Source organism: Pyrus communis, chromosome 17, assembly GCF_963583255.1.
Source record: "Pyrus communis chromosome 17, drPyrComm1.1, whole genome shotgun sequence".
Taxonomy (NCBI): domain Eukaryota; kingdom Viridiplantae; phylum Streptophyta; class Magnoliopsida; order Rosales; family Rosaceae; genus Pyrus; species Pyrus communis.
The window spans coordinates 18,393,851-18,408,570 of NC_084819.1; the positions used below are offsets into that span (position 1 = coordinate 18,393,851).

General features: G+C 36.3%; 2 protein-coding genes across 2 annotated transcripts; one reads left to right on the plus strand and one right to left on the minus strand.

The window, feature by feature from the left end:
- Positions 1–126: 126 nt before the first annotated feature.
- On the minus strand, positions 127–2,773 carry LOC137722146 (putative high mobility group B protein 11). Its single transcript, XM_068461120.1, has 6 exons — positions 2,625–2,773; positions 2,125–2,200; positions 1,578–1,743; positions 1,370–1,504; positions 958–1,181; positions 127–525 (listed from the first exon to the last, which is right to left on the minus strand). Exons 1-6 carry the CDS (start codon positions 2,771–2,773, stop codon positions 295–297), a joined length of 981 nt encoding a protein of 326 aa, XP_068317221.1. The 3' UTR covers positions 127–294.
- A 2,270-nt stretch (positions 2,774–5,043) lies between these two features.
- Positions 5,044–10,352, plus strand: LOC137722899 (solute carrier family 40 member 3, chloroplastic-like). The gene is made up of 14 exons (XM_068462012.1): positions 5,044–5,746; positions 6,169–6,379; positions 6,497–6,560; positions 6,711–6,835; positions 6,919–7,008; positions 7,096–7,269; positions 7,380–7,454; positions 7,722–7,823; positions 7,910–8,027; positions 8,141–8,287; positions 8,871–8,977; positions 9,060–9,173; positions 9,655–9,957; positions 10,046–10,352. Exons 1-13 carry the CDS (start codon positions 5,556–5,558, stop codon positions 9,949–9,951), a joined length of 1,815 nt encoding a protein of 604 aa, XP_068318113.1. The 5' UTR covers positions 5,044–5,555; the 3' UTR covers positions 9,952–9,957; positions 10,046–10,352.
- The last annotated feature ends 4,368 nt before the right edge of the window (positions 10,353–14,720 follow it).

Consider the following 14,720-nt stretch of genomic DNA (forward strand, 5'->3'; position numbering starts at 1 on the left):
GAAAAGTCGCGGTTGAAACAAAAGACGATTAGCTAAAAACCTTTCTTTACACTAAGGGAAGGGTCTGAGGATGCATTTTCGAACCCCGTCTGTAGCCGCTCACCACCAAAAACATAAGGGCTAGGCTACCACATTTCCATCCAGGGGAACGGATTTCCAAAATATACACGAAAGACCGGCAAGATTGTAACATATATAAGAAATGTACAAGACCTACCTTCCCCGGAATATAAAGAGTCTCCGATTTCAAAAACAAACCCCACCCGAAATTCTTGAGTCCTTAGGTGAACCACATTACTTACTCCAGTCAATCCCTTCCAGGAGACTTTCTTGAAAGTTCACTGACAGATTTTGAACACAGGATTTTTCTCTATCAGACTGCAAAGCCGCGCGGCAGCTCTGATTCCGTGAACATGAAGGCTTCTTTCCTCTTTCTGCATTTTGCATGCCCTGGTTTTCCTCATCACCCGTCATTTCTTGGGCCACTCTTTTTTCTTTAACCCTCTTACTTGCCTCAATATATGGCTGCAAGGAAAAAAAATAAACACAATTACACATACCGACACTCAGAGGAAGGACATTAGTTGCAGAAAGAAAGGAATAATCAGCCTGTGTTTAAATAGTCATGCCGCCGAACATTGTCCACTTGATAAATTACTGATTGTCCTTGAAGTGCGGTATTAGGAAAAATACGTTTTTAAAATTTCAACACTAAATGAGGACTAGTTTAATATAAAATTTTGGGAATCAAATGCACAAGTTCTTGTTAACTTTGCTTCCAGACTCAGTTTAAGCAAATAAACACTGGACCCGAACATAAGTAGATCATAAAAGATACTGATTGCACAGTTTGAAAGCTTCAAGGGAATAAAATAGCATACCACGAAGCACGTAAAAACGAATGCAACCAAGTGGCTGAACATTAACGTAGACTATGTAAAAGTTGAGTAACTCTACCTGTTTCTCACTCTCAGAGAGGCACCTCCATGCACGGACGGCCAAGTCTAAGACCCTTCGACCCTTAAGTTGCTCCGGAGCAGAACTTTTCAACCGCTCACATTCTTTCCTGAGGAAGATAGTATAAGCACTTTGTGTCCCTCGTGGAAAACCGCCACGTTTTTTCATCTCTTTTTTCTGGGAGTGCAGCTGGGGGAACTGCTTCTGTTCTGCAGATGTAGAACCTAATCAAATTTCCTACATGTAATGTTTTAGTTTGCTGAATTCACAATTTTGCATCACAAAGAAAACAATCGGCCCCACGACCTTCTCTGTTCCTTCAGAAGTTTGATAACCACTAAATGTACAACTGCAACATGTCATGTTTTTAGTTTGCTGAATTCAATCAACCAAGTAAGCAACTGTGACATACCTATTGGCTGACAATTCTCTTTGCGCGTCGTCTTCTCCACATGAGAATTTTCAAGATTTGGTAACATCTGAGATGAATAATCCCTACACTGCCCTTCCATTGCTGAGACATCCCCAATATTATAAAAAGCATGACCTGATATTTTTATCCTAATCAGAAAAACAAAGGTAATACAAACATATTGAAAACATGCATTTCGCTACTCTACCTAGAGTAAAAGCAGCTTTCGCTTGAGGTTCCCTGTAGTAGTAAAGTTTTTCATACTGGTAGAGAACGAGTGCGTAAAGGTTTAAGAGAGGTTGAGAATCCTGCAGACTGTCACAATCCAATTTTAAGGCGAGTGCAACTTCGCCCCATCTCTCATCAGCGGTAACCTGGAAAGTAACCGTTATAGGTCTAGTTAATATCTTGTGCTGCAACTTCATCCCTTCAAATTTTAAGGTGAAAAGTTGAAAACCACTTCATCTAATAAATGATTCCGTAACTGCATAGGAACGCGCTGCTAAGCACTTCAACAATTCATGTTCTCTCCTAAACAACCAAGACATTCTAATTTCAACTAGATAATCCCAAATCTGGAAGCTCAGAACTTCGAAAACTTATCGTTCCATGATTCAAAATCAACACAATCAAAGTAAACAAATTATTAGTCCCTTTTGGAACATCTGATAAAACACGAACGAGGTAATGGACTCTCTTTTTGGTTTTCACTACATAAATACGAAACCATCGTCAAATGATTGGAAACAAACTACCTGAAGAAACCCTCCTCTTGCAGTAACTTCTTTGTAACACAAATGCAAGTCCAGCATTGATTGTCTGAGATCAAAACTGCACAGTGCAACCAAAAAGATATCGCCAACCGGGAACAGGTTAAATTAACTGAACCAGTATTCACCATTCCAATCACAGAAGCTCCCCAAATATTCCACATGCATAAGTAAGTAAAAGGAGGTTTAACATGCAGCTTCTGATTTAGGAATTAGAAAGTTCCGACTTTGCTTCTTGTGAACAAAGATTCTAACTTTTGCTTTTTTCTTCCCCACAATTTTCTCAAATACCAAACATGGCATGCATGCATGCATGCATGTACATATATGCATATCTGTGTGTTTGTGTGGACAAAACCCATCATGAAAATCCTTGCTTGAACCCACTTGAGCAAATAATAAGAAAAACAGAGAGAAAAAAAAAAAAAAAAAAAACTTAGAAGCCCAAAACTATAAAAAAAAACTGAAAAAATAGCAAAACTCACACAAGGTTGAGCCCAGATGAAGTATGCAGCTTATTGAGTCTCTGATAGAAGCTGTCAATCTCCGAGTTCTCCAGCAAGCTCTTCCCATCAGACTCAGAAACTGTCACATTGCAATTCATGTTCTGTTTCTCGCTCTCACTTGCTTCCATGTTTAGAGAGAGAGAGAGAGAGAGAGAGAGAGAGAGAAAGGAGAGAGAGCTTGACTTTAATGGATTCCACTCAACTCCAGTTGTACATTTCCCGAAACGAGAAGCCAGATGTCGACATATAGACATGCAGATTATGCACATGTTGCTGCAAGATGGATTAACTTGTGTATATACACTCGGGAGGGTCGGAGAATCGGATGTGGTTAGAAATCATTATAAATTTTTTATTTAAAATTAAATATAATAAAAATTGATTGTATAGTATACGATTGATGGTTGGTTACAAATTACAAATAGCATATTTATGATGAACCGTTTATTTGTTTTATGTGTATGAGTGTCTAAATGATCTCTAAATTGAAATATTTTTTGTAAATATAATCTTTAGATGATGATAAAGAGTATGAATGATTTGTTTATAATGTTCGTATGGTAAAAACACATTAATCATAAGCAAATGACAAGTAATTTTCCTATAGGAGACACAAACATTGTCTAAAATGAGCACTTTTAAAGGTCCTTGAATAAAATGCCTTTTAAGCAAATTAAAATTAAAGGCCCCTTGTATCAATAATGATTCAATTCTTGTTATTTCTCATTACTTCAATCTTCTGAACCACATAAAAAAATACATGTATTATTATGTGGTTTATGGAATGTTATCTGAATTTCTTTTAGATGTTACTTTAAATTATGTGACATCTTGTTAGTGTTATATGACTATGTGCAAATTAAATTAACTATGCTGTTACATTGTTATGTTTCATTTGGCTTTTTGTTTTTCTTCTTTTTTTATTTTATTAAATGGCGTTATTTGTTGATTTCTTTTTTCCTAACCAACAAGAAACATGAATTTCTTCCACATTTCATGTACCAACCGCAACCTTACACATTCTTCGTGATGAAAATCAAAATGTGCTATGCTAAAAAGTGGTAAAATGCATTAGTACAATAATATATAATAGGTCGTTCCACGTAGTGGCGAATCTAAGATTTGAATTTTGGGAGTCCCAATGTTAAATACAAGTTTTTTAGATAGGAACAAAGTGCGAAGCGCGCATAAAAAAAATCAGTTCATTCAATTATTGGAGGGTTCTCGAAAAACCTTTAATGATTTTTTTTTTTTTTTAACAAACGATATTATCTACATTAAGGGAATGGAGTGGGCTTAGCCTCACAATAGGCTAGCAATCAGTTGTTTATTAAATATTATTTTTTTAATCTTAATGTAAATTCAATAAAATGTAGATGGAAATTGAAATACCACTTTTATTAATATGAATTCAGCTGCTTTGATTAGTTAAAAGACCACTTTTATTAAATATATTTATTATTCATTTTCATCCACATTAATAAGTACTTTTTAGCGTAACACGTCATGATTCAAAAAATGTCTTCTGCACGTACGGGAAGGCTAGTGTATTATTATGTGGTTTAAATAAATCATGCTGTTACATTGTTATGTTTCATTTGGATTTTTATTTTTTATTTTTTTAAACGACAACGTTATTCGTTGAATTTTTTTCCTAACCCAACGAGAAACTCCATGAACCAAAAACAACCCTACACCTTCTTCGTGATGAAAATCAAAATGTGCTATGCTAAAAAGTGGTAAAATGCATTAGTACAACAATATATAATAGGTCGTTGCATGCAGTGACGGATCTAAGATTTGAACTTTGGAAGTCCCAATGTTAAATACAAGTTTTTTAGATAGGAACAAAGTGCGAAGCGCGCATAAAAAAAAATCAGTTCATTCACTTATTAGGCTTGTTGTGCACATGTTAATAGATATCAGCATATGCCGAAGCAATATGATGAGTGATATAAAAAGAATTTGTCGAGTATTGTCGATGCAACATGTCGAAATATATTTAGCATGCATTACATTAAACATTTAGTGAACACAAAAAGGACTCATACCAAACATTTGAAAGATCCTCAAAAAACCATCATATGTATATTTTCTGAACTCAGACGATTTGTATTTCCATCCGCACCTGGTTGCACGTACTTTTAAAATGCCGATCATGGTAAACTTTAAACATGTTATATCTTATTTAGCGTTATAAATGTCCTTTTGTGTTAATAGTGAGTTGACGACACGACTCATGTTCCTAATGCTTACGTATAAAACTGGATTATTCATAGTGCAAAGTGACCATATATGGGTCCACGGCGTGAGGTTGGACTCCACGCTCATGGCTCATAAGGGCCATAACCCCAACCCCACACCTTCAAACTCTTTTCACCCATGAAATTTTACAGCCACAAACAGTGCGACATAACAAGACCACTTTGAACTCTCCGCTAACCGGCGGACTCAGAAAACACCAGGCATGGATAAGGCCATGAAACCAAGCTAAAACCCACAAAAAATATGCCCCCATAAAATTATTCAAGTGATCAACTTTTTATCACCAAACCCCTCTCCTTCAATTTACCCACATAAATTCCACCCCCCAAAACCCATTTTTTCTTCGTAGTTCATGGAGTCTGAGAGGAACCCGTCTGTTATTGGCTACAATTCTGCAAGTCAAACCCAAAACATCAGAAAAATCTTGATTTATCTGAACCAAGTTCCTATCTTTTGAATTACAATCCAGAAAAAAATTAACCCAAAAAGACCATACTTTAAGCTTCTTTTTAAATTTTGCGAGGTGCCCTCTGTGATTTTCTGAGAAAATTTGGGAAACTGAGCAAAACGGTAGCTTAGTTGTGGAGGCTGCATGAGTGGGCAAGAACCCAACTGGGATTTGAAGCCTTGGAGCCAACAGAATCAATGGCTTCGGGTAGCGGTTTTGGGGTTACTCTCTCACAGTATTCTCTCTCCTTAAATTCATCTACTAGTTTATTCCCTGCTTACCGGGCTTCTGTTTCATCGAGGCAACCACGGCCTTCCTCTCGAATTCGCTATCGAATTGATTCTGGCAGATGGTTGGGCTTGAGGCACCTTTCTGTGGGTTCTCAGAGGTAAGCTTTGTGCTTTTGGTTTGTATGTCATTTGGTTTGCTTGTGAAAGTGAAAGAAAATGGAAGAAAGTTATGGAATTTTGAAATGTTTTACTTCAATTGGTTTGGTAATCAAAGATGTAATCAAGTTCATGATAAGCTTGTTAGATTGATGAAAAGTGAAGGAGAATGGGATGAGTAGGGAAAATAAGAGAAACTAGAAGGGCAGGAAGTTTGAATTTGGATTGTTATATCTTAGTGGGACTTGTACTTAATGGTATCTATCAAGGTGTTTTTTTAAGTTTGTATAAAATAAATAGGTGGACACCCTTTCAAGAGTTGAGTTCAAATTTTTTAAAGCAATGGCAACATTGTAATCGAAAAAACACTACGAATCTTGTGTTTATATTAACAGTGTTGCTTTTCCTGTGCCTTGGATAACAGATTCGACAGTTTTAGTTCAAGGTGTTCAATAACCAACACCGATGTACACTTCAACCACGTGGCTACTGACAATGAGGTCCAGGAGGAATCATCTGTTGCAGAGCCTGGTTGCTCTGGTTGCTCAGTCCCAATTGTTGATATGCTTGAGACCGAATCTTTGAGTTTACTAACTGAAGATACTTATGTAGATTGTCTCTTGACGACACTGCCTGTCAGTTACAAGATTGTCTATGAACCTTTTCTTTTTTCTTTTTCATTAACACTTCAGTACTGCATTACTGTTAGGTCTTGTCAGATTTATCATGTCATTTTTTTTTCCCTTGCTTAGGTTTTATCAAAAGAGGAGCAACATACGCTTGCAGCTACTCCGGCCCATCCAATGGGATTATATGGTAAGAGCCTTCCTTCAATAGTCCAAGTAAAGCATGGTAATGTATCTTTCCTAAGCTGTCTTTGATGTGTCATTTAAATAACAAAATAGTTGATGTGAATGATTTGGAATCCTTGAGGTGATTTCTGATCCAACGGGCATAATTTTTCAGCTCTCTATGCTAGTTGTCTAGCTGGAAATTTAGTGGAGCAATTTTGGAATTTTTCTTGGCCCTCTGCTATCGCATTGATATATCCAAGCCTTCTACCAGTGGCGTTTATGGGTTTCTTTAGTAAGGTTGCTATTGAGATAAATTAAGTATATAGGAAAAAGCGGTAGGAAACATTACTTCCTAACTAGCTCAAATTTATTTTAAACAGCTTGCGATAATTGCTGGAGGCCCCTTAGTTGGCACACTTATGGATCATTTCCCCAGGGTACCTGCGTATAACTGTCTTAATATTATTCAGGTGAGTAGTTTGGTTTGCACTGCACCCAAAGATGTATGCAGGACAAATATTCAAACTTTTGTGTTCTAACTGTTTTCTTTCATTCAGGCAGCTGCTCAGTTATTATCTGCAGCGCTGATAATCTATGCGCATTCTGTTCCTCCTTCTGTGTCATCCCTTCTTCACCGCCCTTGGTTCATTGTACTTGTACTAGCTGGGGCTGTGGAGAGGCTATCTGGTGTAGCATTGGGGATTGCTATGGAGCGTGATTGGGTGGTGCTGGTACTGCTATTTTGACGTTTCCTTGTTTCGTTAGGATACTCATACACATGCACACACATAGTTTTTATCCTTCCAAGTTTTCTTTGGCTTAAACATTCCCGTGTAAACAGTTGGCAGGAGTGAACAGGCCTATTGCGCTTGCCCAAGCAAATGCTGTTCTTAATCGAATTGATCTTCTCTGTGAGGTATTTTCTAATCTTATGATCATTTATTCTTTAACAATATCTCCATGGATTTTTCATATGTGGTCAATGGTGAAATATTTGCCCTTTTATTTGAAATTTAATTTGCAAATATTCCTTGGAGTTAAACAAATTCTAGGCACATGGTTATGGTTATTCTAGATAATATTCGGGCTAATTCCAGTACATGCTACTTTGGTTAGAACTTTCAAGAAAAAAGATGATACTTTTGGGGGAAGCTTGAGGAGATTTATAACTTTGTATTTACAGATTGCCGGAGCATCACTATTTGGCATTCTTCTATCAAAATATGACCCAGTAACATGCTTGAAATTTTCTGGAGGTTTGATGGTGTGGTCATTGCCTTTTGCAGTAATTTCTCTTCTCCTTACTCAGTTTCAATATTTTGCTTCAAAATTGTCACTTTTATTATTGACTTAAGAATTTCCATTTCTCAGATTGTTCTCACATGTTTGACCAACAAGCTTTCGAGTGGGGTTCTTGACCGCCCAAAATGTTCACAAACTTCTTGTAGAACATCTACAGAAGTATCTCTGTTTGATACCAACGATATAGGTAAATTTATATTTCTATCTTTTATACAAGGAGGTCTGACCACCTCTTTTGTAATCGAAAGATACTTCTGATACTGTCCTAAGTTCCCAACTGGTTCTGTTTTCTGGAATCAGTGGATAAAGGTGTGGCAGCTATTAAACTTGGATGGAAGGAGTACATGCAGCAACCAGTTCTTCCTGCTAGCCTAGCCTATGTGCTGCTCTATTTTAATGTTGTACTCACTCCAGGCAGTTTGATGACAGCATTTCTAACGCAGAGTGGTACTTGTCATGCCTTTTAGCCTTATATTTTTTGGTCGGAATTTTGTCCCATTTTGCATGCATTTTATGAAAGATCTTTATTATTTTGCAATTAATTCAAGGCCCAGGTTCTGAAAGCACTGAATAGCTCGGTTAGAATATGAGCAAACACTATTCATCCCCTCGCGCGTGGGGGCGGTTTGGTGGGGGGGGGGGGGGGGGAGAGGGGGGGTTAGGGAGGAGGAATACATGGAAGGAAAAATAAGGAAGTTCGGCCAAGAGAGTTGGACCCACTAGCACGCCACCCTGAAATATACCCAATTAACGCACGTGTTAATAACAATAAATTTCACTTGTGATGAGAAAAAGCTCTTAAGCACAACATCTAGAAGTCAATAACCCTACTGATTCATGCATATTGTTATTACATCCAGAGTGTAGGCAAAAAAGGAGGTCACTTAAATCGTGCTCTAGTGTGAATATGACTTCATCATTGATTTTCAATTATAGACATATTTATACGCCTCTTCTGCTGTGGTTATATAAACCTTTTCATTGGCTTCTTTTTAAGCCCCATTCTAACTCCAAGGTATTGTGACAACAGGTCTAAATCCATCTATTATCGGAGGTTTTAGTGGACTGTGTGCTTTTATGGGTGTTGCAGCGACATTTGTGTCGGCAAGCCTGGTCAGGCGACTTGGCATCTTAAAGGTTGGCTAATTTGCATTGTTATCATGTTACAGTCCACTGTCACATTATACTCTGTCTATAGCTGATGGAGCTTCTTATCCAGGCAGGAGCGGCGGGATTAATATTTCAAGCTTCACTTCTCACCGTTGCTGTTGCTGTTTATTGTAGCGGATCCTCCTCCCAGCAGAGCCCCCTTCTATTCTTCTTGTGTTTGATTGTAAGAATTTATTTATCATTCTTTTTTCCTATATGAGATAAGAGACTAAATGTGAACCGAAATAGAAAAACTTATGAAGAAAGGACTTAATAGTTAAGAAACAAGATTTGGGTTTCGGATGATAGTTACGTATGAGCTGCTAAGAAAATTAAGTAGTGAATCAATTGGGAATGGGATTTATGATATTAGGTTAGATCTGAGAGCATGATGAGGAATTCTTTTCAGAATTGGGGATTCTTAGACTGCTCTGCTAAATCTGTACATAATTTAGATAATGTTGAGGCTTCTTTTTATGAGGAGATTTCAGTAGTGACTGCTGCCTGCGTCGGCTAGTCATCAAAGCAATCGTTTCAATTGTAGTGGCAGATGCTCCACTTGCAATTCTATGTACTAGAGAGAATATTGGAGAACAGGTGCTTTTTGCCATGCTTTTTAGACATTTTGTTGTTGTCTTTATTTTCGTGTACCTTTTTGTATGCAGGTATTATCAAGGCTGGGGCACATGTCATACGATGTTGTGGCAGCACAGATTCTTCAAACTGGGATTCCATCATCCAAAGCAAATATTATTGGCGCAACAGAAGTTGCTGTTGCCAGTCTGGCAGAGTTTACAATGTGGGGAATTGCAATAATTGCCAATGACGTTTCACATTTTGGCTTTCTAGCAGTGCTGTCACTCCTATCAGTGGTTGGGGCAGCGTTGATGTTCTGCCGGTGGTTGTTGAATCCATCAGACGAACAAAGAAGTCTCTTCTCTTTTGATGCTCGGTGTCAATAACTTGATGTAAGTTGTCTTTTTACATGATTGAGGCTATTAATTCTTATACATTTTACATGTCAGCCAAGTCTGAATGAACTTGCACTATCTGCAGTTTTACTTTCTATGGCCCTGGTGCAAAGGCTGTTATACGTAATCAGAACCAAGATATAGTAGCAAGACCTTTTACGATGCCGACATTTTTCTATCGATAGTACGGTGAGGTATATTTTGTTGTTCGTGGTCACAGTTCATACGTTTTCTTGGCTAGAATCTGTAGCACGCCTTTGTATAATATCTGATATAGATACTGATAAGCTTCAACAGGCTCAACTTTGTACATACATTTTGAACCATTTGTAAAGCATTTGATTTTATTCAAAATCGTTGTTCCCCGGCAATCACGCTTTATTCGAAGTGCGAACTGAATGCTGTCACAAGGTTGCTGAAATATCGTGGTGAATCGTATTCCAATATTCCTCCGGAGGCTTCCTCGTTCATGGTAACTTTGCAACTTGTTTCCCCCGGTGCATCATGGCTTTGTCATTAAAACCATGAATGCAGTGAAAAAGCAGAGGAAAAAGCACCAAAAGTTGAGACATTAGCGATCCTTTTGGTACGTGTACAGAGGGATGAAAAGCTGTGGTATTTTGCATCAATAGTTTCAAACGGGTGGCGGCAATTGGTCTGTGCTGCTGCGTTGTGTACCAAAACCAGCTTCTAGATTCCTTGAATTCCAACCCGGCCTGGCCAGTTGGTTTTTTGGTCCTTTTTGTCCAATGGGGCCCACGAGCCTTTTGGCCTGGCCTTTGATTGGAAATGGTTTTAGGGTTATTTTCGACCATCTGGCCCTCTGGACCCTTCAATTGGAGTTGGCCTAAGACTTAAATTCTAGACCTGTATTCTCATATATGGGTCTCAAAAAGGTAGCGGATTTATATTTTAGTTTTCTTCTCCAATGTAAAGATTTAAATCTTAAGATTCATTTTGAGTTTTAAGATTTGAGTCTTTGCGTTGGAGGAGAAAACATTGAAACAATTTGGGTTATGTACATTAGGGATGATTGGACTCAATACTCAAATCTCATTTTTCTTGGTTGATTAATATTTTTTTCTAGTTGACATGGGCTTTACATTGAACTCAAATCTCATATTGAAATCTAAATTTTGGTCCCACTTTACCTCGAAAGCAAAATATAAGTTTTAAGTCTCATGTGCATTTGAGATATTTTGCATTATATTTGGACTTAAATATTTGACTCCTTGCATTAGAGATGCTTTAAAAAACACATAAATGAACTTGACTTTTGTTGATGTAAATTATTCCCACTAGGGTTTGTTGATGATTACTCTTTTTTTTTTTTTTTTTTTAACAAACAATATTATCTACACTAACAGAGAGGGTGTAGATTTAACCTCACAATGTGCTAGCAAAAATATGGTTCAAATTCTTCTTTGGCGAAAATCGAACCTAAAACCTCTCACTTACAAATAAATAAGTTTTAGATTCGTTGACGATTACTTACGTACATAAGAAGCACTTATGCTCGTTATTAATTCCGCTAATAGAAACACGTCAAAATATTTATAAGAGTCCAAGTACTTTTTAACGAAGCATGCGACACGTGTTTCTCAATAAAAATACCGTTTCTATAACCCATCGAAGCAATCCTTGGCTCTCCCAAATCCACCCCAAATTCTTAAATTCTGGAGGTTTAGCTTCGAAAAATTGAGTGCACGGTCGGTGTGAGTGCCTGCATGAATTTAAGGTGGTAAATAATTTTATTATATTATTGGTGACTGTTGGTATTGTTTAATGGAGAGATCTTTTTATGTACTCAAAACACAAGTCAATACATCATGTATCATAATATAAGTAGAGAGAATATATTTTCCAATATCCATTCAGTTATATTATGACACTTCTTGTATCTTCACATGTTTCGATGACACTGAAAAATATCTTCATTTAATGTTATGCCAAAAACTTCGATAACAATAATGCATGCAATGCAGTGGGAGCCTAAGTCCAGTGGACATAGAAATATGCCAGATTGCGTTATGGCATCTCCCTCGTACTACACAAATACAAAACTCTTCTCTTTTTCTTGGGAGGGTGCGAGTTTGGAAAACTGGATTATGTTGTTGCTATACATCTACGGGCATCGGGTTTCCAATTTACTAACAGTAACAGCACGTACCCGTCACGCTTGCTTCACCTCTTCTTCCAAGAACACATAAATAAAACTGTTGCTGTCAAACTTCTATGTTAGTGTTTGTGCCATGCATGGATATATTAACACTTTAATTGAATTTATTGATTAAAAGACTATTGATTTCAGCACCTCTGAATCTAGGGTAAAATATGGAGTATATTAGGTTATGTATTGCAATTTCTATCTCTTAAATTACGTGACATGATCTTGTGACGTGTCAGATATGAAGAACAGGATAAACAATTGATTAAACAATACGTTTTTAATTTGATTTTGCAGAAACTAAACTTGTGTTGCGAATATCACAATCGCCAAATGCATCATAGTAATAACATTAATAATATTTTCTACAACAGCATTTACGGTTTGGACTAACAAAAATTCTATGGTACTTCGAGATATAAGATATTTTGAATGTTTTAATTGTCAAACCTTAATATTTTTCATCAATAATCTAACTGTTAAAAAATCTAAAATATCAAATACTCAGAATCACCGTATAAAATCGCTAAAGACCAATTGCTCATCAGGGAATAAAAGTCCTTGTAACCAATTAGGCATCAGGTCATAGTAGACTAGTAGCCCTCGTCGAAAATATGAAATGTTGTAGAATCTGACCACCTTCGTGTTCAAAACTTTTCACTAAAAAAAAAAAGGGTTGTGGTCTCTCTTTGACCTCTCTAAAAACTTGACACGTTTGATTTTTTTTTTTTTTTTTTTTTTTTAACAAACTTTGGAGATAACAGAAGTTAACCTAGTTAAGGTTTGTTTGTGATTGGATAAGTGTCACGTTTTTAGAGAGTCATAACTTTTTTTCAATACAGAAGATTTGAACTCGTATAATTAATTTCTAGAAGTTAACTTAGTTGAGGTTTGTTTGTGAGTGGATAAGGGTCACATTTTTAGAGAGGCCACAACCTTTTTTTAGAGGATTTGAACTCGTATAATTAATTTATCGACTTGAAAAATGTTAAGGGAATTTTTTTAAAAGTGAAACTCCTTATTGAATCTCTACCATCTTATTTTTTTTCTTCAATATTTTATAATATTAGTATATAAATTAACGTTAAATTATAAAATGATAAAAAGATTATAGAAAGTCATACTTTTGAATGCTCGTTTAACATTTCTCAACAAAATTATGTGTCACTTGAAAGGGAAAGGTTTTGATTTTTGACTAATAATCATTAGTTTTTTTCAAAATTAAGAGAAACTAAATGCTTGCTTTACTTCTGATAAGATTGTTGTCATTCATGATTTCATTTCAATATCACTTCGCTTAATTAATCTACCTACACATACTTCACGTGTTTTTACCTTTTTTTTTTTTTTAATAAAAAAATAAGTAAATAAAATGCTAGAACTGTTTTCATTTGAAAGATGTACTTTTTATCTTCTTGACTCTCACCATCGATGATGTTACACGATAATTCAAAGTTTATTTTTTATTCATCTTTTAAATATCAATTATCTCAGATCATGAAAGGTAGTCTTCGAATATATTTTAGTTCTTTAAAAATTAATATTATAAAGAATACTGTAGAATTATTTTTTTTTCATCTCTTACCATACATAGCTATATCTCTCTATATTGGCTTGAAATGTACATATCAGAATCCGCCAAGGAGCTTTCTATATCTACTCTGCCTGTTTAACTACTTTTTTTTACCCCTGATTGGAAACGGACTTGCACCAATTCGGGCTAAAAGTGGTATTGGCTGGAGATCGTCAATCTGAACTCTCTATCATCTTATAATTTAACATTCATTTTTTATCAAAACATAACACACGACGGTGTTTGAGAAAGCTCCTTTAGCAGTTATCTATTTTTTTAACAGAGTGCTAATATATCGCGTCCCTGTGTTTGTCACGTGAATTCTACATGTTTCCTCCTCCTCTTGCTGCTACTGCTGTCAACGTTACGTTGGTAAGGGTGCTTTCCTTCAGCTCGCAATATTTTACTTCGGATAGAACTTGATTGCTGAAAGAATTAACAGCACCTCCTGCCGATCACCAATCACGATTGGACGTACGTGTTCAGTCGTGATTGGTCATCGGCAGAAGGTGCTTCTAAATTTTTAGCAACCAAGTCCAGTTCTTTTACTTCGCATAACTATTTATAATTTTATGTGTCCAACCGTTATTGGTGATCAGTATGTCCAGTCATGATTGATGATCGACAAGAAGTGCTACTAATTCTTTAGCAACCAAGTCTCGTACTTTTACTTCTCATAACTATTTATAATTTTATATATTTGCATGCTATGAATTAAGAAATTTAATGTTAATTTACTGTTCTTTCTTAGCAGATTTAACTTGAGAGTCTACCTACGACATACTCCATTACTTCAATCCGTTAGATTCAACCCAAGTGTTTGATCTAACGGTTCTAGATGTGTAAATTGTAGAGAAAATTACATTTTAACCTACTCATCTATTGCTTCTCCTACTTTTGGAATCAATTCTTATGTTTTTTCGTTGGACAAGATGAATCAAATTCTTTTTCACTTCTTGTGAAAAAAGTCAAAAGTTTGGTTCAAATCACGAGACCTTGGTTACATTGGTTCTAGGCAGG

What these genes read in the sequence shown, in the direction of transcription:
- LOC137722899 (XM_068462012.1), top strand. Translation starts at nt 5,556, where the DNA reads ATGGCTTCGGGTAGCGGTTTTGGGGTTACTCTCTCACAGTATTCTCTC. An exon ending in TGTGGTCATTGCCTTTTGCA is followed by an intron (nt 7,824 to 7,909) that starts GTAATTTCTCTT and finishes TCCATTTCTCAG; the next exon opens with ATTGTTCTCACATGTTTGAC. An exon ending in TATTCTTCTTGTGTTTGATT is followed by an intron (nt 9,174 to 9,654) that starts GTAAGAATTTAT and finishes TTTTGTATGCAG; the next exon opens with GTATTATCAAGGCTGGGGCA.
- LOC137722146 (XM_068461120.1), bottom strand. Translation starts at nt 2,773, where the DNA reads ATGGAAGCAAGTGAGAGCGAGAAACAGAACATGAATTGCAATGTGACA. An exon ending in GAAAGCTGCTTTTACTCTAG is followed by an intron (nt 1,505 to 1,577) that starts GTAGAGTAGCGA and finishes TAAAAATATCAG; the next exon opens with GTCATGCTTTTTATAATATT. An exon ending in TCTCTGAGAGTGAGAAACAG is followed by an intron (nt 526 to 957) that starts GTAGAGTTACTC and finishes TTTTCCTTGCAG; the next exon opens with CCATATATTGAGGCAAGTAA.